The 15,436-nt window shown below is 42.8% G+C and overlaps 1 protein-coding gene across 1 annotated transcript in view; it reads left to right on the top strand.

Annotated features, from left to right (window-relative positions):
• Positions 1-14,470, top strand: part of slc25a20 (solute carrier family 25 member 20) — a 53,173-nt gene extending 38,703 nt beyond the window's left edge. Inside the window, exons 7-9 of the mRNA XM_043707639.2 lie at positions 4,933-5,042; positions 6,951-7,075; positions 10,125-14,470. Coding sequence (XP_043563574.1) covers positions 4,933-5,042; positions 6,951-7,075; positions 10,125-10,187 — 298 coding nt within the window. The 3' untranslated portion in view covers positions 10,188-14,470. The remainder of the gene's footprint in view (positions 1-4,932; positions 5,043-6,950; positions 7,076-10,124) is intronic.
• The last annotated feature ends 966 nt before the right edge of the window (positions 14,471-15,436 follow it).

Below are 15,436 nucleotides of genomic sequence, written 5' to 3'. Positions count from 1 at the left end.
AGTGGTACTGAAGGATGCTGATGACCCAGATGGGATTTTTCTGGTAATTGATGATGATTTCACGATCACCATTACTGAGTCTGGCTTTATATTCCAGATTCCTTTGCTGGAATTTAAATGCTGTCAGTTGCTGTGCTGTGCCTGTGCATCTGGATTGCTAAACTGCTGACATTATCACTACACCAGCATCTCCCTGTGTGAAATGGCTGTTCTACTTCAACTCCATCATTCTTCACTATTCATTTTTGCCTTAATTCCCTCAGCATTTAAAAACCTATCATCCTCTACCTGGACTGAGTCACCTCACGTCCTTGGTGAAGAAAATTCCAAAAGGCCACAGTGCTCTTAGTAAAGGAGTTTCTTGTCAACTCAGTGCTAATTGACCAGTCCTTTATTCAGAGTCTGATTCCTGGTTCTGGATTCCCTAGCTAAGGGAAATATTCTCCCCATTTATCTGATCAAGGCTTTTAAAATGTTATATACCTCTGTGCAAGTGTTCTTCTGAATTTCAGAAAATGTTGTTCTATCTCCTCTGTTTATCTGCACAAGACCATCCTCACCTCTCAAAGCATTGTTATGAAGCTTTCCTTGACTCTCTCCAAGGTAACTTTAACTTTACCAATGTCAGGGGACCAAAATGGCACTCAAGTTGAAGTCGTTCCCCCCCCCCCCCCCAGAGCCCCAAGAGGAACACTACCCCTGCTCATGACTCCACCCCCATTCCCCCCACCATCACACACACTCCAGTTACAGGTTCTGCCCCCACTCCCAGCTCTACACCCACACCAGCTCCCAGCCCTGCCGAGTTTTCACCATCCCCCCAGACCTCCACTGCACTGAGGACGACCGATCAGTCCTCAGCAAAGGACTCACCTTCATCCCCCTCCGTCCATGCATCAATGAATTTAATACGCCGTGACGTTGAACAATTCTTCCGTCGCCTCCGCCTCCGAGCTTACTTTCACAATCAGGATTCCCGCCCACCTTCCGAGGACCCCTTCGCCCACCTCCAACACACTGCATCCACCTGGACACCCCGCGCTGGCCAATTATCTGCCCTCGACCTCTTCATTTCCAACTGCCGCCGGGACATTAACCGCCTTAACCTGTCTACCCCCTCCCCCACTCCAACCTCTTGCCCTCACAACGCGCAGCCCTCCAATCCCTCTGCTCCAATCCCAACCTCACCATCAAGCCAGTGGATAAAGGGGGCGCAGTGGTAGTCCGGCGCACTGACCTCTACACTGCTGAAGCCAAACGCCAACTCGAGGACACCTCTTCCTACTGCCCCCTTGACCATGACCCCACCCCCCCATCACCAAACCATCATCTCCCAGACCATTCAGAACCTCATCACCTTAGGAGATCTCCTACCCACAGCTTCCACCCTCATAGTCCGGGAACCCCGCACTGCCCAGTTCTACCGCCTTCCCAAGATCCACAAGCCTGACCACCCTGGCCGACCCATTGTCTCAGCATGCTCCTGCCCCACTGAACTCATCTCTACCTACCTCGACACTGTCCTATCCCCCCTAGTCCAGGAACTCGCCACATACGTTCGAGACACCACCCACGCCCTCCACCTCCTCCAAGACTTCTGTTTCCCCGGCCCCCAACGCCTCATCTTCACCATGGATATCCAATCCCTCTACACCTCCATCCGCCATGACCAGGGCCTCCAAGCCCTCCAATTTTTTCCTCTCCAGACGTCCCCAACAGTACCCCTCCACCGACACTCTCATTCGTTTGGCCGAACTGGTCCTCACCCTTAACAATTTCTCCTTTGAATCCTCCCACTTCCTCCAGACCAAAGGGGTAGCCATGGGCACACGTATGGGCCCCAGCCATGCCTGTCTCTTTGTTGGCTACGTAGAGCAGTTGATCTTCTGTAACTACACCAGCACCACTCCCCACCTCTTCCTCCGCTACATTGATGACTGCATTGGCGCCACCTCGTGCTCCCGCGAGGCGCTTGAGCAATTCATCAACTTCACCAACACATTCCACCCTGACCTTAAATTTATCTGGACCATCTCTGACACCTCCCTCCCCTTCCTGGACCTCTCCATCTCCATTAATGACGACCGACTTGACACTGACAATTTTTACAAACCCACCGACTCCCACAGCTACCTGGATTACACCTCTTCCCACCCTACCTCTTGCAAAAATGCCATCCCGTATTCCCAATTCCTCCGCCTCCGCTGTATCTGCTCCCAGGAGGACCGGTTCCACCACAGAACACACCAGATGGCCTCCTTCTTTAGAGATCGCAATTTCCCTTCCCACTTGGTTAAAGATGCCCTCCAACGCATCTCGTCCACATCCCGCACCTCCGCCCTCAGACCCCACCCCTCCAACCGTAACAAGGGCAGAACGCCCCTGGTGCTCACCTTCCACCATACCAACCTTCGCATAAACCAAAGCATCCGCTGATATTTCCGCCACCTCCAAACAGACCCCACCACCAGGGCTATATTTCCCTCCCCACCCCTTTCCGCCTTCTGCAAAGACCGTTCCCTCCGTGACTACCTAGTCAGGTCTATGTTCCCCTACAACCCACTCTCCCATCCTGGCACTTTCCCCTGCCACCGCAGGAACTGTAAAACCTGCGCCCACACCTCCTCCCTCACCTCTACCCAAGGCCCTAAAGGAGCCTTCCCCATCCATCAAAGTTTTACTTGCACATCCACTAATATCATTTATTGTATCCGTTGCTCCCAATGCGGTCTCCTCTACATTGGGGAGACTGGGCGCCTCCTAGCAGAGCGCTTTAGGGAACATCTCCGGGACACCCGCACCATCAACCACACCGCCCTGTGGCCCAACATTTCAACTCCCCCTCCCGTCGATTTCGAAGCTCCTTGGATGCTGTCTGAACTGCTGTGCTCTTCCAGCACCACTCATCCAGAATCTGGTTTCCAGCATCTACAGTCATTGTTTTTACCACCTTGAAGTCCCACCAAGTCCATCTACAATTCCAGTCTGATGAAAAGTCATGTAGACTCAAAATGTTAGCTTGCTGTCTCTCTATGGATGCTGTCTGACCGGCTATGATCTGCAGCATTTGTTGTTTTCAGTGCAACTGCAAACTTATCCTTCAGTCCCTTTTGGAAGAAAAGCTAGCATATCATTTTTTCCTCTTGGTGATCGTCTCTGCCTGGAGTCTTTGAGTGATTCATGCATTAAGGACACTTAAGTCCCTCTGAACAACATTTCCCAATTTCTTATCATTTGAAAAATGTTCCACTTTGGAAGGGAAAATAGATAAATTCTTGCTTCTTCCGTTGCATCTGGTTCTTGCTTCACATAACCTGTCTCTTTCCCTTTTGAGTCTCTGTGTCCCCTGAACTTATTTTTCTATTTAACTTGTTATCATCAGCAGACTTGGATATGTTACATATGATCTCTTCACCACCCAAGTTATTAATGCAGATTTGTAATTACTGTGCTTTTAACACTGATGCTTTCTGCACTTTGCTCGTTACAGCCCACCAGCTTGCAAGTGATCCATGAATCCTTCTCTTTTCAGTCTGTTGAACAATCTTTAATCTGTGCCAATCCCATGAGATGTAATTCTGACACCTCTTGTGTGGCAATTTACTGAACTTTTCTTTATGCAAATCCAGATACTCGATATACACAGGTTTTCCCCCCTTAATCTACCCGAGCTGTTACACTTGACTAGATTGGTCAAGAGCTATTTCCCCATCACACATCTGTAATGACTGCCTAATCACATTATTGTTCTCTGAAATGCTTTTTCCATTTCGGTCCACAAAGATTATCTCACTATTGCTATCGGGTTGGCATGTTGATAGTTTTCTAATTTCTTGCTTTCCCTTCTTGAATATAGGCATTACTTTTCTAACTTTGAAACCATAGAGCACTATTATAGGATCTAGGGAGTCTGGAAGATTAAAATCAATTGCATTTACAAATCCTGTGGTTATGTAATCCTCTGATGCAAGGCATCAGGTCCAGGGGATTTGTTGACTTTATCATTGGTCTATGCAGAACCATTTCTTATTTAATAATAATTCTCAAGGTCCTCATTTTCACCAGACCCTTTTGGAAAAAGTGCAATATTAAGCTTTTTTCTGCATTTTAGAAAAGGAAGATAAATTAAAGGAGAGCCTCTCCTGTACTTGACAAGATAAAGAAAGATTGTTTCCCATTGTGGAAGAGACTGCGATAGACAGATTTTTTAATCATGAAGGAGTTTGTTTTGGCAATTTTTGTGTTGACAGTCATGGGGTTTTAATTGTACTCCTTGAAAGAGAGTCAAAGGTGACCCACATGTACTGCTGTCAGATATTTAGCAACAAATGCTTAAAATCATCCAGGACAGAGGAGGCTCTTGGGCCCATGTTATGGTTATGGATTAAAATAAACAGAAGCCTGTGACCTGGTGGCCATTTCCCTCCTGTGTATTGCCTCTATGCAGCATGTTTGAAGGACCACAGATATTTTAGTGTTCTTTACAGGCAATGAAGTACTTTAAATTGCAGTTATGGTTGTAATTCAGCAGGCAAATTATGTAAAACATGCTTACGCAAAAGAAAACATACTAATGACCAGATAATTTATTTTCACAGTGCTGATTTGAGGGATGTCATGCCTGGGCCAACAGAAGTAATTTTCCCCTCCTCTCCAAAACTTCCATTCACTGGGATGGGATATGGGACTTTGGTTTAGCTTGATGGTCTTTCCAGCAGTGTAACACTCACTGAATTCTGGACCTGAGTGTCAGCCTTGACTTTTGGGCTCAAGTCCATGCGCTGGACTTGAATCTAGAATCTTGTGGCAAGAGCGATATCCCTTGAACAGTTGATGACACCAAAATGTAAGAATTGGCAATAGAGCTGAGGCAGCAAAATATTTCAGGAATTTAGTTCCATAAATGGCTTTTCTCCCCCCACTTTGTTGCAGTGTTGCTGATCTGAGTGTACCCCGAATCCTGTTTGCTGGTGGAATGGCTGGAATCTTCAACTGGGCAGTTGCAATTCCTCCAGATGTGCTGAAATCCAGATTCCAAACGGGTTAGTTGATTCTTCTGAAAGTCCTTTCGGTCTCTCCAATGACTAGAGGCAGTCTAGAGCAGGTTCATTTGGCTGATAGAGGGGGTATGGAGGGACTGACTTATGAGGAGAGGTTGACTAGATCGGGACTGCACTCATTGGAACTTCAAAGCAATGAGAGGTGACCATATTGAATCATAGAAAATTATTGGGACACCTGACAGGGGGTAGATGCAGAAAGATTGTTTCCCATTTTGGAAGACACTGAGATTTTTAATCATGAAGGGAATCAAAGTGAGAGGGAAAAGGCAAGAAAGTGACAGTGAGGGTCTCATTGAAGGGTGGAGCTGTCTTGCTGGGGCGAATGGCCTACTTCTGCTGTGTCTTATGGGTTTATAACTTGGTTTGGGTGTGCGATTCTGGTCTGGTGTCTCAAACTGTAATCTACAGAAGCACTAAGCATACGGACCAGATCCTGTGACCATGCTTATCTCTGACCAGGTTGGCAATATTTACCTCGAGTGTTTTAGGCTAGGGCTGGCATGAGAAATAACCATGGGTCCCGCTCCTCATCATTAATGCCGTGATGTCTATTGAAATCTGTCCACGTGTGTTTGTGAACTCAGGACAGAATTGCAGTTAGCAATGTGGTTGCATCATACCAGTCATTGTCTGGATTCAAACAAATGGAATGACCAATGCAGGGAGCCTTGTTGAAACCTTTTGAACTGTGCATGATTTTCAGGTTGGACTAAATACGAGAAAGAAAAAAAAGTCATTAGGTGCTTTTGTGCTGTTTAGTGGTGTCCAGCATGGATGAGAAGCATATGTTGAAAGGGTGAGTTGAGGTAAGGTGCTGGAAAACTTGTGTGAAGCAAGAACACAAATGTAAGCTGAACTGACTGAAGATTATTTAAATGAGGAAAGAGTGCAGAAAGCTGCAATTAAAAAGGATTTTGGAAATCCTTGTGCATGTATCCCAAAAACTTAGCATCCAAGTTCAGCAGGCAATCAGGAACTCAAATGGAATGTTGGCCTTTGTTTTCAAAGGGAATGGAATATAAAAATAGGATGTGTTTGTCAAAACTATACAAGGCAATAGGCAGGCCTCAGTATACAGTGAACTGTTTTGGGCCTCTTACCAAGGAAAGATGTTCTGTTACTGGAGATGGGGCAAAAGTAAGGACTGCAGATGCTGGAGATTAGAGTTGAGAATATGGTGCTGGAAAAGCACAACAGGTCAGGCAGCATCCAAGGAGCCAGAGCATCAATGTTTCAGGCAAAACCCCTTTATCGGAAATGAGGCTGGGACTCTCAGGGGTGGAGAGATAAATGGGGGGTGGGGGGGGGTTATTGGAGACAACCCAGAAAAGGTCCACTTGGTGAATTGGAGGGACTGTCTTATGAGGAGAACTCAAGTCAGTTGGGCCTGTACTTTGGGAAACTAGAAGAATAAGAGACAACCTTATTGAAACATTTAAATTCTTAGGAAACTTGACAAGTAGGAAAAGGTTGTTTCCCCTTGGGAAAGTCTAAGACCAAAGGGCATAATCTTAGAATAAGAAGTTGCCTATTTAAGACCCAGCTGAGGAGGAATTTCTTTTCTGTAGCAGTGAATCTGTGGAATTATTTACCACATGGTGTGGTAGATGCTCAGTTGTTAAGCCTATTTAAGGCTGAGATAGAGAGATTTGTTATCCAGTAAGGGAATCAAGGGATATGCCAAAGGCAGGAAAGTGGGAGTTGAGGATTATCAGCTCAGCCATCATTAATCGAATAATGGAGTAAACTTGATAGTTCAAATGGCTCACTTCTGCCCCGACATCTTATGGTATTATAAATCAGTTGGAGGAAATACATTCAGAGCAAGGAAACAGATCAATGTAATTCCAATAAATAATCAATTTTCTTATATCCCTTAACTCTTAGCTCCTGAAGGAAAGTATCCTAATGGGTTCCGAGATGTTCTTCGGGAACTGATCAAGGAGGAAGGTATTGGTTCACTCTACAAAGGCTTCAATGCTGTCATGATTCGAGCTTTCCCTGCCAATGCGGTAAGTGTTAGTAGTCATGATCGTTTCAACTGAGTTAACATGGTTCTCTGTAGTCGAGCTATGAAAGGAAGTGTGCAGCATAAGCACTGGGGAATATATATCCTGCTTAACAGCTTTTACAACAGTGTTTGCAAGTGTTGAATTGTGTTCTGGTTGTTAAAAGCTTAGGAATCATTTTATGGATATTTAATTGGTTATAGTTCATTAGTGTACATTCCAGACAAGATTATCCCAGGTCATTTGTTCTGCGTTGGTACCTGCAGTACTGGGTGAGATTATTTCTGTTCTCAAAATCCTCTTCTGCTTGTCAGCTGAACTTGTATTACTCTTTATTTTTAATTCCCTCCGTTCCAACAGGGGGAAAAAACTTAATAGTCACCATCAAGGCTCCTGGCTGAAATATGACCATTTGGGTGAAGTAGTCATATTCAACCAGGAAGTGAAGAGTGGGGAAAATCTGTTGTGTTTTTTTTTGGTTTATTTGATTAAATGGCTCTGCTCATGGCCCTTCAAAATACTTGGACACTAGATTAATCCTCCGTCTTGGAAGTTTGTCAGTTCTTGAGCTGATCTGTGTCTTCGGTAAATGTTGAGTGTGGTCACTTTTGAGTTTTGAAGGACGTGCAGTCAGGGAGACAGTCATGCCATCAAGAGCCAGTGAAAACCATCATTAACCCAGATCTGAAAGCACCTGATTTGAAACCTTACGTTATGTACTGCAACAAAGGCTCATATTAGAACTGATATCATGAAGCCCAGATTCTAAGGTGGAGGTAAAATGGATTTTGGTTTTCAGTTCTATGTAGTTCTGATCTTACTTTTTTAAAGAAAAATGTCAAAGTAATTTTGCACAGTGAGTTAAAGATAGCATTTCCAAGAAATCATCGACCTTAGCAAAATGACAACAAGAAGGTGATCACAAATGTGTTTGCTGACTTGAGTTTTACAATCCAGGGAGAGAAAGGGACCCACAATCTGGCAGTCAGAGAAAAAAGGTATATAACTGTAAAGGTTCTGTTAGTTTTGCAGCCTTCAAAACAGAGTAGACAGGGAGTCCTGAGTTGTATAGGAATAAACCTCAGAAGCAGAATACTGTGAAGGTGTCGTATATGGTTGGTGAAGATACAAATTGAAGGAGTCCATGTTCAGCTGAGTGAACAGCTCACTTCAAAGTCTCAAGAAGGGACATTTAATTAAAGAGAGTTGGCATTGAGTAAATGCACAGAACATTCCCAAAAGGGAGCATGCTAATTGAGTCAGGAGCTTTAGCATGGAGGTGGGGGTGACCCTTTACTGACATTAAAGTATCTAATGTTGAATTTAAGTTAGAACGGTCAAATCTTTCTTCTGGTATTTCTAATGAAACAGTTTTCAATAAATCATGTTTCCAGCAATATGTATTTTTTTGTCTAATTTGATGTACTTCTGTGTCTTTTGTTAAAAGTACATTGTCAGCCTCTTGTGAATGTGTTCAGCCTGTGACCACCATGGTAAACAGAACAGAAAATTGAAACCTTTGGCCCAGTAACCATGGCTCAGTCAGATCTGATTTGTCCAGTATTATTACTATCAGCTAGGATCATCATTAAAAATAATAATTATTCTTTGAAAAGGATATGATCTTAAGTGACGAGATTACTGTGATATCAAAATGGCCCCTGTGCAAGGGCACCTGTGTCACTAATGTCACCATGCTATGATGTATCTACATGTGATCAAGTAGAGCTTCCCTGCTTCTGCAGAGTGGGTCTTCATGCTGCTCAGGGAGGTGCCTTTCCTGGAGCCAAGATACTATTCCAGATGCCAAGGTTGCTGCACCTATTTCCTCTCCACATGCTGCCTCCCTCTTGCTGCCACCTTGTCCAGGTTCCGAGCCATTTAGGATAGTTGCTTGGACGTTGCCGCTGTTCAGGTTTCAGTGTTGCAGCTGCCCTTCAAAGAACTCATGATCCTACCACCATCACTCTCTCAAATTCAGGCAGCATTGTCTTTGAGACTGCTGCTTTCTGTTGCCTTACAATGATGTCAGGTTTGTCTTCACACATGCATGCTCTTTATCACAGCATTTCAACCAATCTCAAAATTAATCCCAGGCCTTTCAGGAGGGAAATCCAAAAGCACTTTATCTTTCACACAGCTCAAAATTTGGAACAATTCTCTGTTTTTAAAAAAGATGGTGGTGCTTGGGGTCAGCTAGAGTTTCGCAGCCAGGATTGCCAGATTTTTGTAGGTAGGAATATTGACTTTTTACAGAACTACAGCACATAAATGGAGTTGAGGTCTTAGTCAGCTATGATGCAATTATATGACAGAACAGGTGTGAGAAAATTAATGACCACTTCCGGTTCTTATGATCCTATTCATAAAAAGATTTCCCCAAAATTGTTGAGTGCAAAGGTAACCACTGAGGAGATGACAATACTTTTTCTTTACTCTTTAATGGATGTGGATATCCCTGGCAAGGTCGACATTTGTTGCCCATCCCTAATTTCCACTTGAACTGAGTGGCTTGCTCGGCATTTGAATGAGCAATTTAAAAATAAGCATATTGCTGTTGGTGTGGTGTCATACAGATCAATCAGATAAGGAAAGAAGATTTCTTTCCCGAAAGGACATTAGTGGATTTTTATCGAGTCAATGATAGTTTCTCAATCACTATACCTGAGACTAGCTTCATATTCCAGATTTATTTATTATTGAATTTAAATTGCACCAGATATTGTGAATTACGTCCCCAGAGCATTAACCCCAGTTTCTGGATTGCAATCTAGTGATATTACCACTACCTCTCCCACAGTCCCTCAGTGCTCTCGATGCATAAACTGTGTTCTCTGCAATGTGAAACAATTGAAATAATATTCCAGAAAGTCAACAAATAGAGAAATGCATTAATAGACACAAGAACTGTGATAGATTTTTCGATACAATTCTAAAGGAGTTTGGGTTCTTAAGATTCATTTGGTCTTGATCAAAGTTGACCAAATTTCTGGGAGTATAAATTTTTGACCCTTTTTTTTTCTCATGTCCCCATTTTATATTTCTTTTTCAGGCCTGTTTCCTTGGCTTTGAGGTTGCCATGAAGTTTCTGGATTGGCTTCTACCTGGTGTGTGAGAGGGGATCATAAGTGGATCAGTGCTGGAAATCTGAAATAGCTTACCAGATGACCGTGACTGTTTTCAACATGCTGAATCAGGGATGGGACTTCGTTATCTAATAGTTGCTGCATTGAAAATTTATCATTGTCATTTTATGAAAAATTATATTTACACCTGCCTTAACTATGTTCACTAATGACTGTGGGTTCTATGTAAAACCCTGAAATTCGGTTTTGAGCCATAATTTATAAGTAATACGATATGCACAGGGAGAAGGCAATTATGAATTAACTGCTTCGACTTAATGAAAAAGTGGCTTTTTGTGGTTATGGTCTCACGAGCTCACAGCTGTCCTTGCACTGATGTTATTGTTAAGCCCTTCCTAGTGCACACAACTGTGCAATTAACCAGAAAAAATGCTAAACTATTGCAGTAACTGAGGGAGAAGAGAGTTTTATTATCTTGGGTGTGAACCTTCAACGGTTAAACCCTTATTCTTGGTGTAACCTTTTAGGGATGAGACAAATTAATTTGGGTGGGTTTGATTTGGGTTTCCTTTGGCCCAGCTAATATTTGATTTCGAGGCAGTTGATAGAATGTGCATTTTGACAGCAAGGACAAGTTAAAGATATAGACTTGATGGACTGCAGTGCAATGCCACAGAGACTGCCGTGGTTAGAGAAGATTGCTCAACACCATTTTTCAAAGGCAATCAGAACTTGGCCACAACTGCTGACCTTGCCAGTGATTCCAACATCCCACGAAATAAGGGAAGGAAAGTTGCATTGAGAGATGTGTTTCATTCTTAGCAGACGAGAAAAATGAGAGCATTGATGTTCGTAACAAAGTTTACGAGCTTCAATTATCTTTATCGTGTGTCTTTTGATGGCTGTTCCAAACAGCCCTCTAATCTTTGAATATCTGATCAGACCTGACCTTACCTGGCTCTGCTGTGAACCTGCCAATTAAATCTTATTAGAACCTGCATTTCTACATTTTAGTTTCTGGATCTACTGCCTGGGATGTCAGGACCAATCTTGCTGTTGCAGCAGTGGATTCAGACTGACCATCTCGCCACAGTTCGAGGACCATTATCATTTTAAGTAATGGAAATGCTTATAATTTCCTGTTGATTTTATCCACCTTGTTTAATACTTGCCCTCAATATTAAGGTCCTTGAATCTTGATTTAATATTTTGAGGCTGGGTCCATCTGGCATTACAGAAAATTGGAGCTTTTACTGTCAAGAGAATTTCCTGGAATTTATGTTTAGATTAAGAACAGCTGGGGAAAACCGAGAGCTATTGCTTCAATTTTAATTGTGTCGTTGGGCCGGAGAGAAAAACCAGCACTTATCAACCAGTGTTGTTCAGCTTGAACACCTGTGTCAAAACATCTTAGTCCCCATACCTGCCATCTTTTATCAGGGATTATGCCAGGCACAGAACAAGACTAGGAATGGTGGTAAACTGGTATGGAAAATTTGGCAGATGGTGGAATTGAGGTGCCACAAATAACTTGGAGTATGGCTTCCATTGATAGTGGTGTTTTTGAAGGTTTCACCAAACTTTGATCCCAAAGCACTGATGCTGCACTCTTCACCTTCTGGAGACAAACTGTATATGGGAATTGGCAGTTCCATGGTGGCAACTCTGAAGCAATTGATCAACCTATACCATCCTAATAACGAGTGAAACCGTCCTGAAGTTGATTCTCTGCTCGTCCAATGTCCATATACATCCATGAGGGTGGCATGGTGGCTCAGTGGTTAGCACTGCTGCTTCACAGCACCAGGGAGCCAGGTTTGATTCCAACCTCTGGTGACTGCCTGTGTGAAGTTTACATGTTCTCCTTGTGTCTGCATGGGTTTCCTCCGGGTGCTCCGGTTTCCTCCCACAATCCAAGGATGTGCGGGCTAGGTGAATTGGCCATGCTAAATTGCACATTGCGTTCAGGGATGTGTAGATTAGGTGCATTAGTCAGGGGTAAATACAAGTTCGGGGAATGGGTCTAGGTGGGTTACTCTTTGAAGGGTTGGTATGGACTACTTCCACACTCAGGATTCTATGGATTCTACACATTTTTCGATAGTGGTTACTGCACACTGATTGAGAGCTAAAGCCTTGGCTTGTCATCTGCCACAGCCATCAACCACAACTCTGAGGAGCTTTGATGTAATTTGTTCCTCTTCTAGAAGTCTTGGGACTAGTAAAATTGGGTGTTGATCAGAGGTCAGATGTGAAAACTTCCTAGTGTGCCAAGTATCCATCATGTAGTGCATTTAGAAACTGGGCCATCTTGTGGTTAGTTATTGCCTCTGTGTTTAAATTCTCATTGCCATTTATCGGAAATGGAGAGGTGGGGCTGAGTCGGGCTATAAGGAAGAAGCTTGAACTGGATGTGAGATATAGGTTTACAGACTCTGTTCTGGCCTTAATTCAGCAATATTGTGTCTTTCTGATGAAGCTTGTCATGTTTTACTGCAGGGTTGCTGTTACTTGATCTGCTGAATCCTGAATGTTTTATGTTTCAAAATCCAGTGCTGCAGTCCTTTTGAGAATTACAGGCCCTGTAGCACATGGCTCAATGCTGTCTGCTCCAGGATTTCATTCACTTTATTCAAATGAACTAATAAAACCATTTGAAGCCATGAGTCTTGAATGCAATATTTATGAAATGATTGCAGTTATTAAATCTGTGCCTTCTGCCTTAAGTACTTTACAATTATAAATGTCCTATGCTTTGCTTAAATGAAAACAACATTTCTGGATTGGATCTGACATAATAAATGAGTATAGGTTCTCATTGTTGAGAACAAATTGTGATAATTAGCTTGAAGCTATTAATATTAGAGGCTGACTTGAACGATTGGAAGAAACGAGGAAAGAAAAATGAAACCATCTTTGGATTAGCTGGGCCACTGATTAAAGAAACCCAACTTCAATCAGTGGGATTCCCAGGCTTTTCAGTGACGTTTGGAGATCAGCTTCTCTGTTTCTCTCCATTCGTCTTCATGGAAACCAAATATTAAATTTGTTTCCATGAATTAGCAATGGCCTTGGAAAGGACCATTCCTGTAAAACCACGTGTGAATATTTGCCATTTCTGTTTTCAAAGGAAAAAAATGCACTTGTCAATGCAAGCAACTCAGCAACTGTAAGAATTCTTTGTGCCTGCAACGCTTGTGCAGATGTTGTTTGAAGAGGCAGTGCAGGTTTGATACTACCTGTTGGATCTTGCTAACAATACCTCAAAATTGCCTCTAATCTCATGTGCAGATTTCTAGCTGTTTACAGCCATCTGATGAATGTGGTGGTGTTACTCTCTTTGCAGAGGACGGAATTGTCTGGCCACCATCTCTTCCCCTTATTCTGGAGTTTTGCACATACACCCCCAGCACAATTTGTGACCAGTGGACTTCCACCCAGAGATATATATTTGACGAGCTAGCTACTGCCACTTGCCTGAAAGTGGTTTCCAGTTTAACTGGTGAATTTCAAAGCTGTGTCCATCCACCAGGAGGTAACGTTGATGAACACATGGAATCATCCATGTGTGAAATGTATGTAGAACTGTTTTGCAGTGGGTTAAGCTTTCTAGCAGACTGCAACTTGTGTAAATTGTCCACATAGGTGTTTACTAAACAGCACCCAGTACTAGCATGGGAGGACGAGATTGCTTCTCTGGCGGGAGTCTCAGTACTCTGGAGTGCTGCACTCTTAAAGGGTCGTCATTCAGGCATGGCATAAACTAAACCCCTATCTGCATTCTCAGGAGTACACCAAGATTCCAGTGGCACTTTTTTGAATAAGTGTTTGCGAGTTCTATCTAGTGTCCTGGTCCATAGTTATCCTAGAACAGTCACCATTAAAATGGATCATTTGGTCATGTATCTCATTGCTGTTTAGAGAACTTGATCTGCATTACAACATTGACCACACTTCAAAAGTACTTGGAATGTCAGTGGGTTGTGAAAGGTGATGTGTGAATGCAATTACTTTTAACTGACTTAGTACCTATTAATAATTTTTTTTTGTGGAGCTGTGGCTCAAGGTTTACCATTTTTAATGTTTTGTGATTGAAACAATGTGAGAAGTTATATTATTATTATTTTTACTAGTCTGTTGTAACACAAGTAACCAATATGATCCGAAGGCCTTTCTGGAATTATCTGTTTTAAAAGTAAGTGCAGATTTACTGGATTACTTTGTTGATAAAATCAATATTATCAATAGTGAATGAATAAATCTTTTATCTGTTGAATTTTCTTTACACTCAAATAAACCTGGTTTCAAAGCATCTAATCTGTCTTTTGAATAGCTATTGTCAGGTTTTAAAATCTTCAAAATAAATTGCAGAAACTCTAACAATGGAGGTGTTTCAATTTGTTTGTTTGAAAGGATACCATAATCTTTCCCCAATGGATATGTGCTACTGGACCTCCGGCATTAGTGAAAATTTGGTAAGATCCCACAAGTACCAGAGATATGCCAATGTTTAATGTAAGTAATTGATATAAATGCTCCCTGACACCACAAATATCAGCTGTCTTGGAAAAGAGGGAGAAGACCGTGTAGAGAAATCAAGAGTGCTAATTCTCGTCAATATTAGGTATGTCTAAGGCAAAAAACTCCTATGAAAGACAAGGCTATATTTTTTTTCTAGGTTAAATATTTCATAAACAAGTCAAAATAAATGATTTAGGTGTGAATATAGGAAGTATGGTTAGTACGTTTGCAGACAACACCAGAATTTGTGTTGTAGTGGACAGTGCATTAGGTTAGAGCTGAAAATGTGTTGCTGGAAAAGCGCAGCAGGTCAGGCAGCATCCAGGGAACAGGAGAATCGACGTTTCGGGCATAAGCCCTTCTTCCTGAAGAAGGGCTTATGCCCGAAACGTCGATTCTCCTGTTCCCTGGATGCTGCCTGACCTGCTGCGCTTTTCCAGCAACACATTTTCAGCTCTGATCTCCAGCATCTGCAGACCTCACTTTCTCCTCCAGTGCATTAGGTTATCTCAGCGTACAACAAGACCTTGATCAGATCGGCCAGTGGGCTGAGGAGTGGCAGATGGAGTTTAATTTAGATAACTGTGAAGTGCTGCATTTTGGAAAGGCAAACCAGGGCAGGGTTTATACACTTAATGGTTAGGCTCTGGGGAGTGTTGCCAAACAAGGATGTTTAGGATTGCAGGTGCACTGTTTCTTGAAAGTGGAGTTCCAGGGAGACAGGATAGTGAAGAAGGCCTTTGGCACACTTGACTTC

The sequence above is a fragment of the Chiloscyllium plagiosum genome, unplaced genomic scaffold (genome assembly GCF_037043375.1).
Source record: "Chiloscyllium plagiosum isolate Xiang-an unplaced genomic scaffold, Cpla_swu_hap1 HiC_scaffold_14, whole genome shotgun sequence".
In the NCBI taxonomy this organism is placed as follows: domain Eukaryota; kingdom Metazoa; phylum Chordata; class Chondrichthyes; order Orectolobiformes; family Hemiscylliidae; genus Chiloscyllium; species Chiloscyllium plagiosum.
This window is presented reverse-complemented; position numbering and strand designations above follow the sequence as displayed.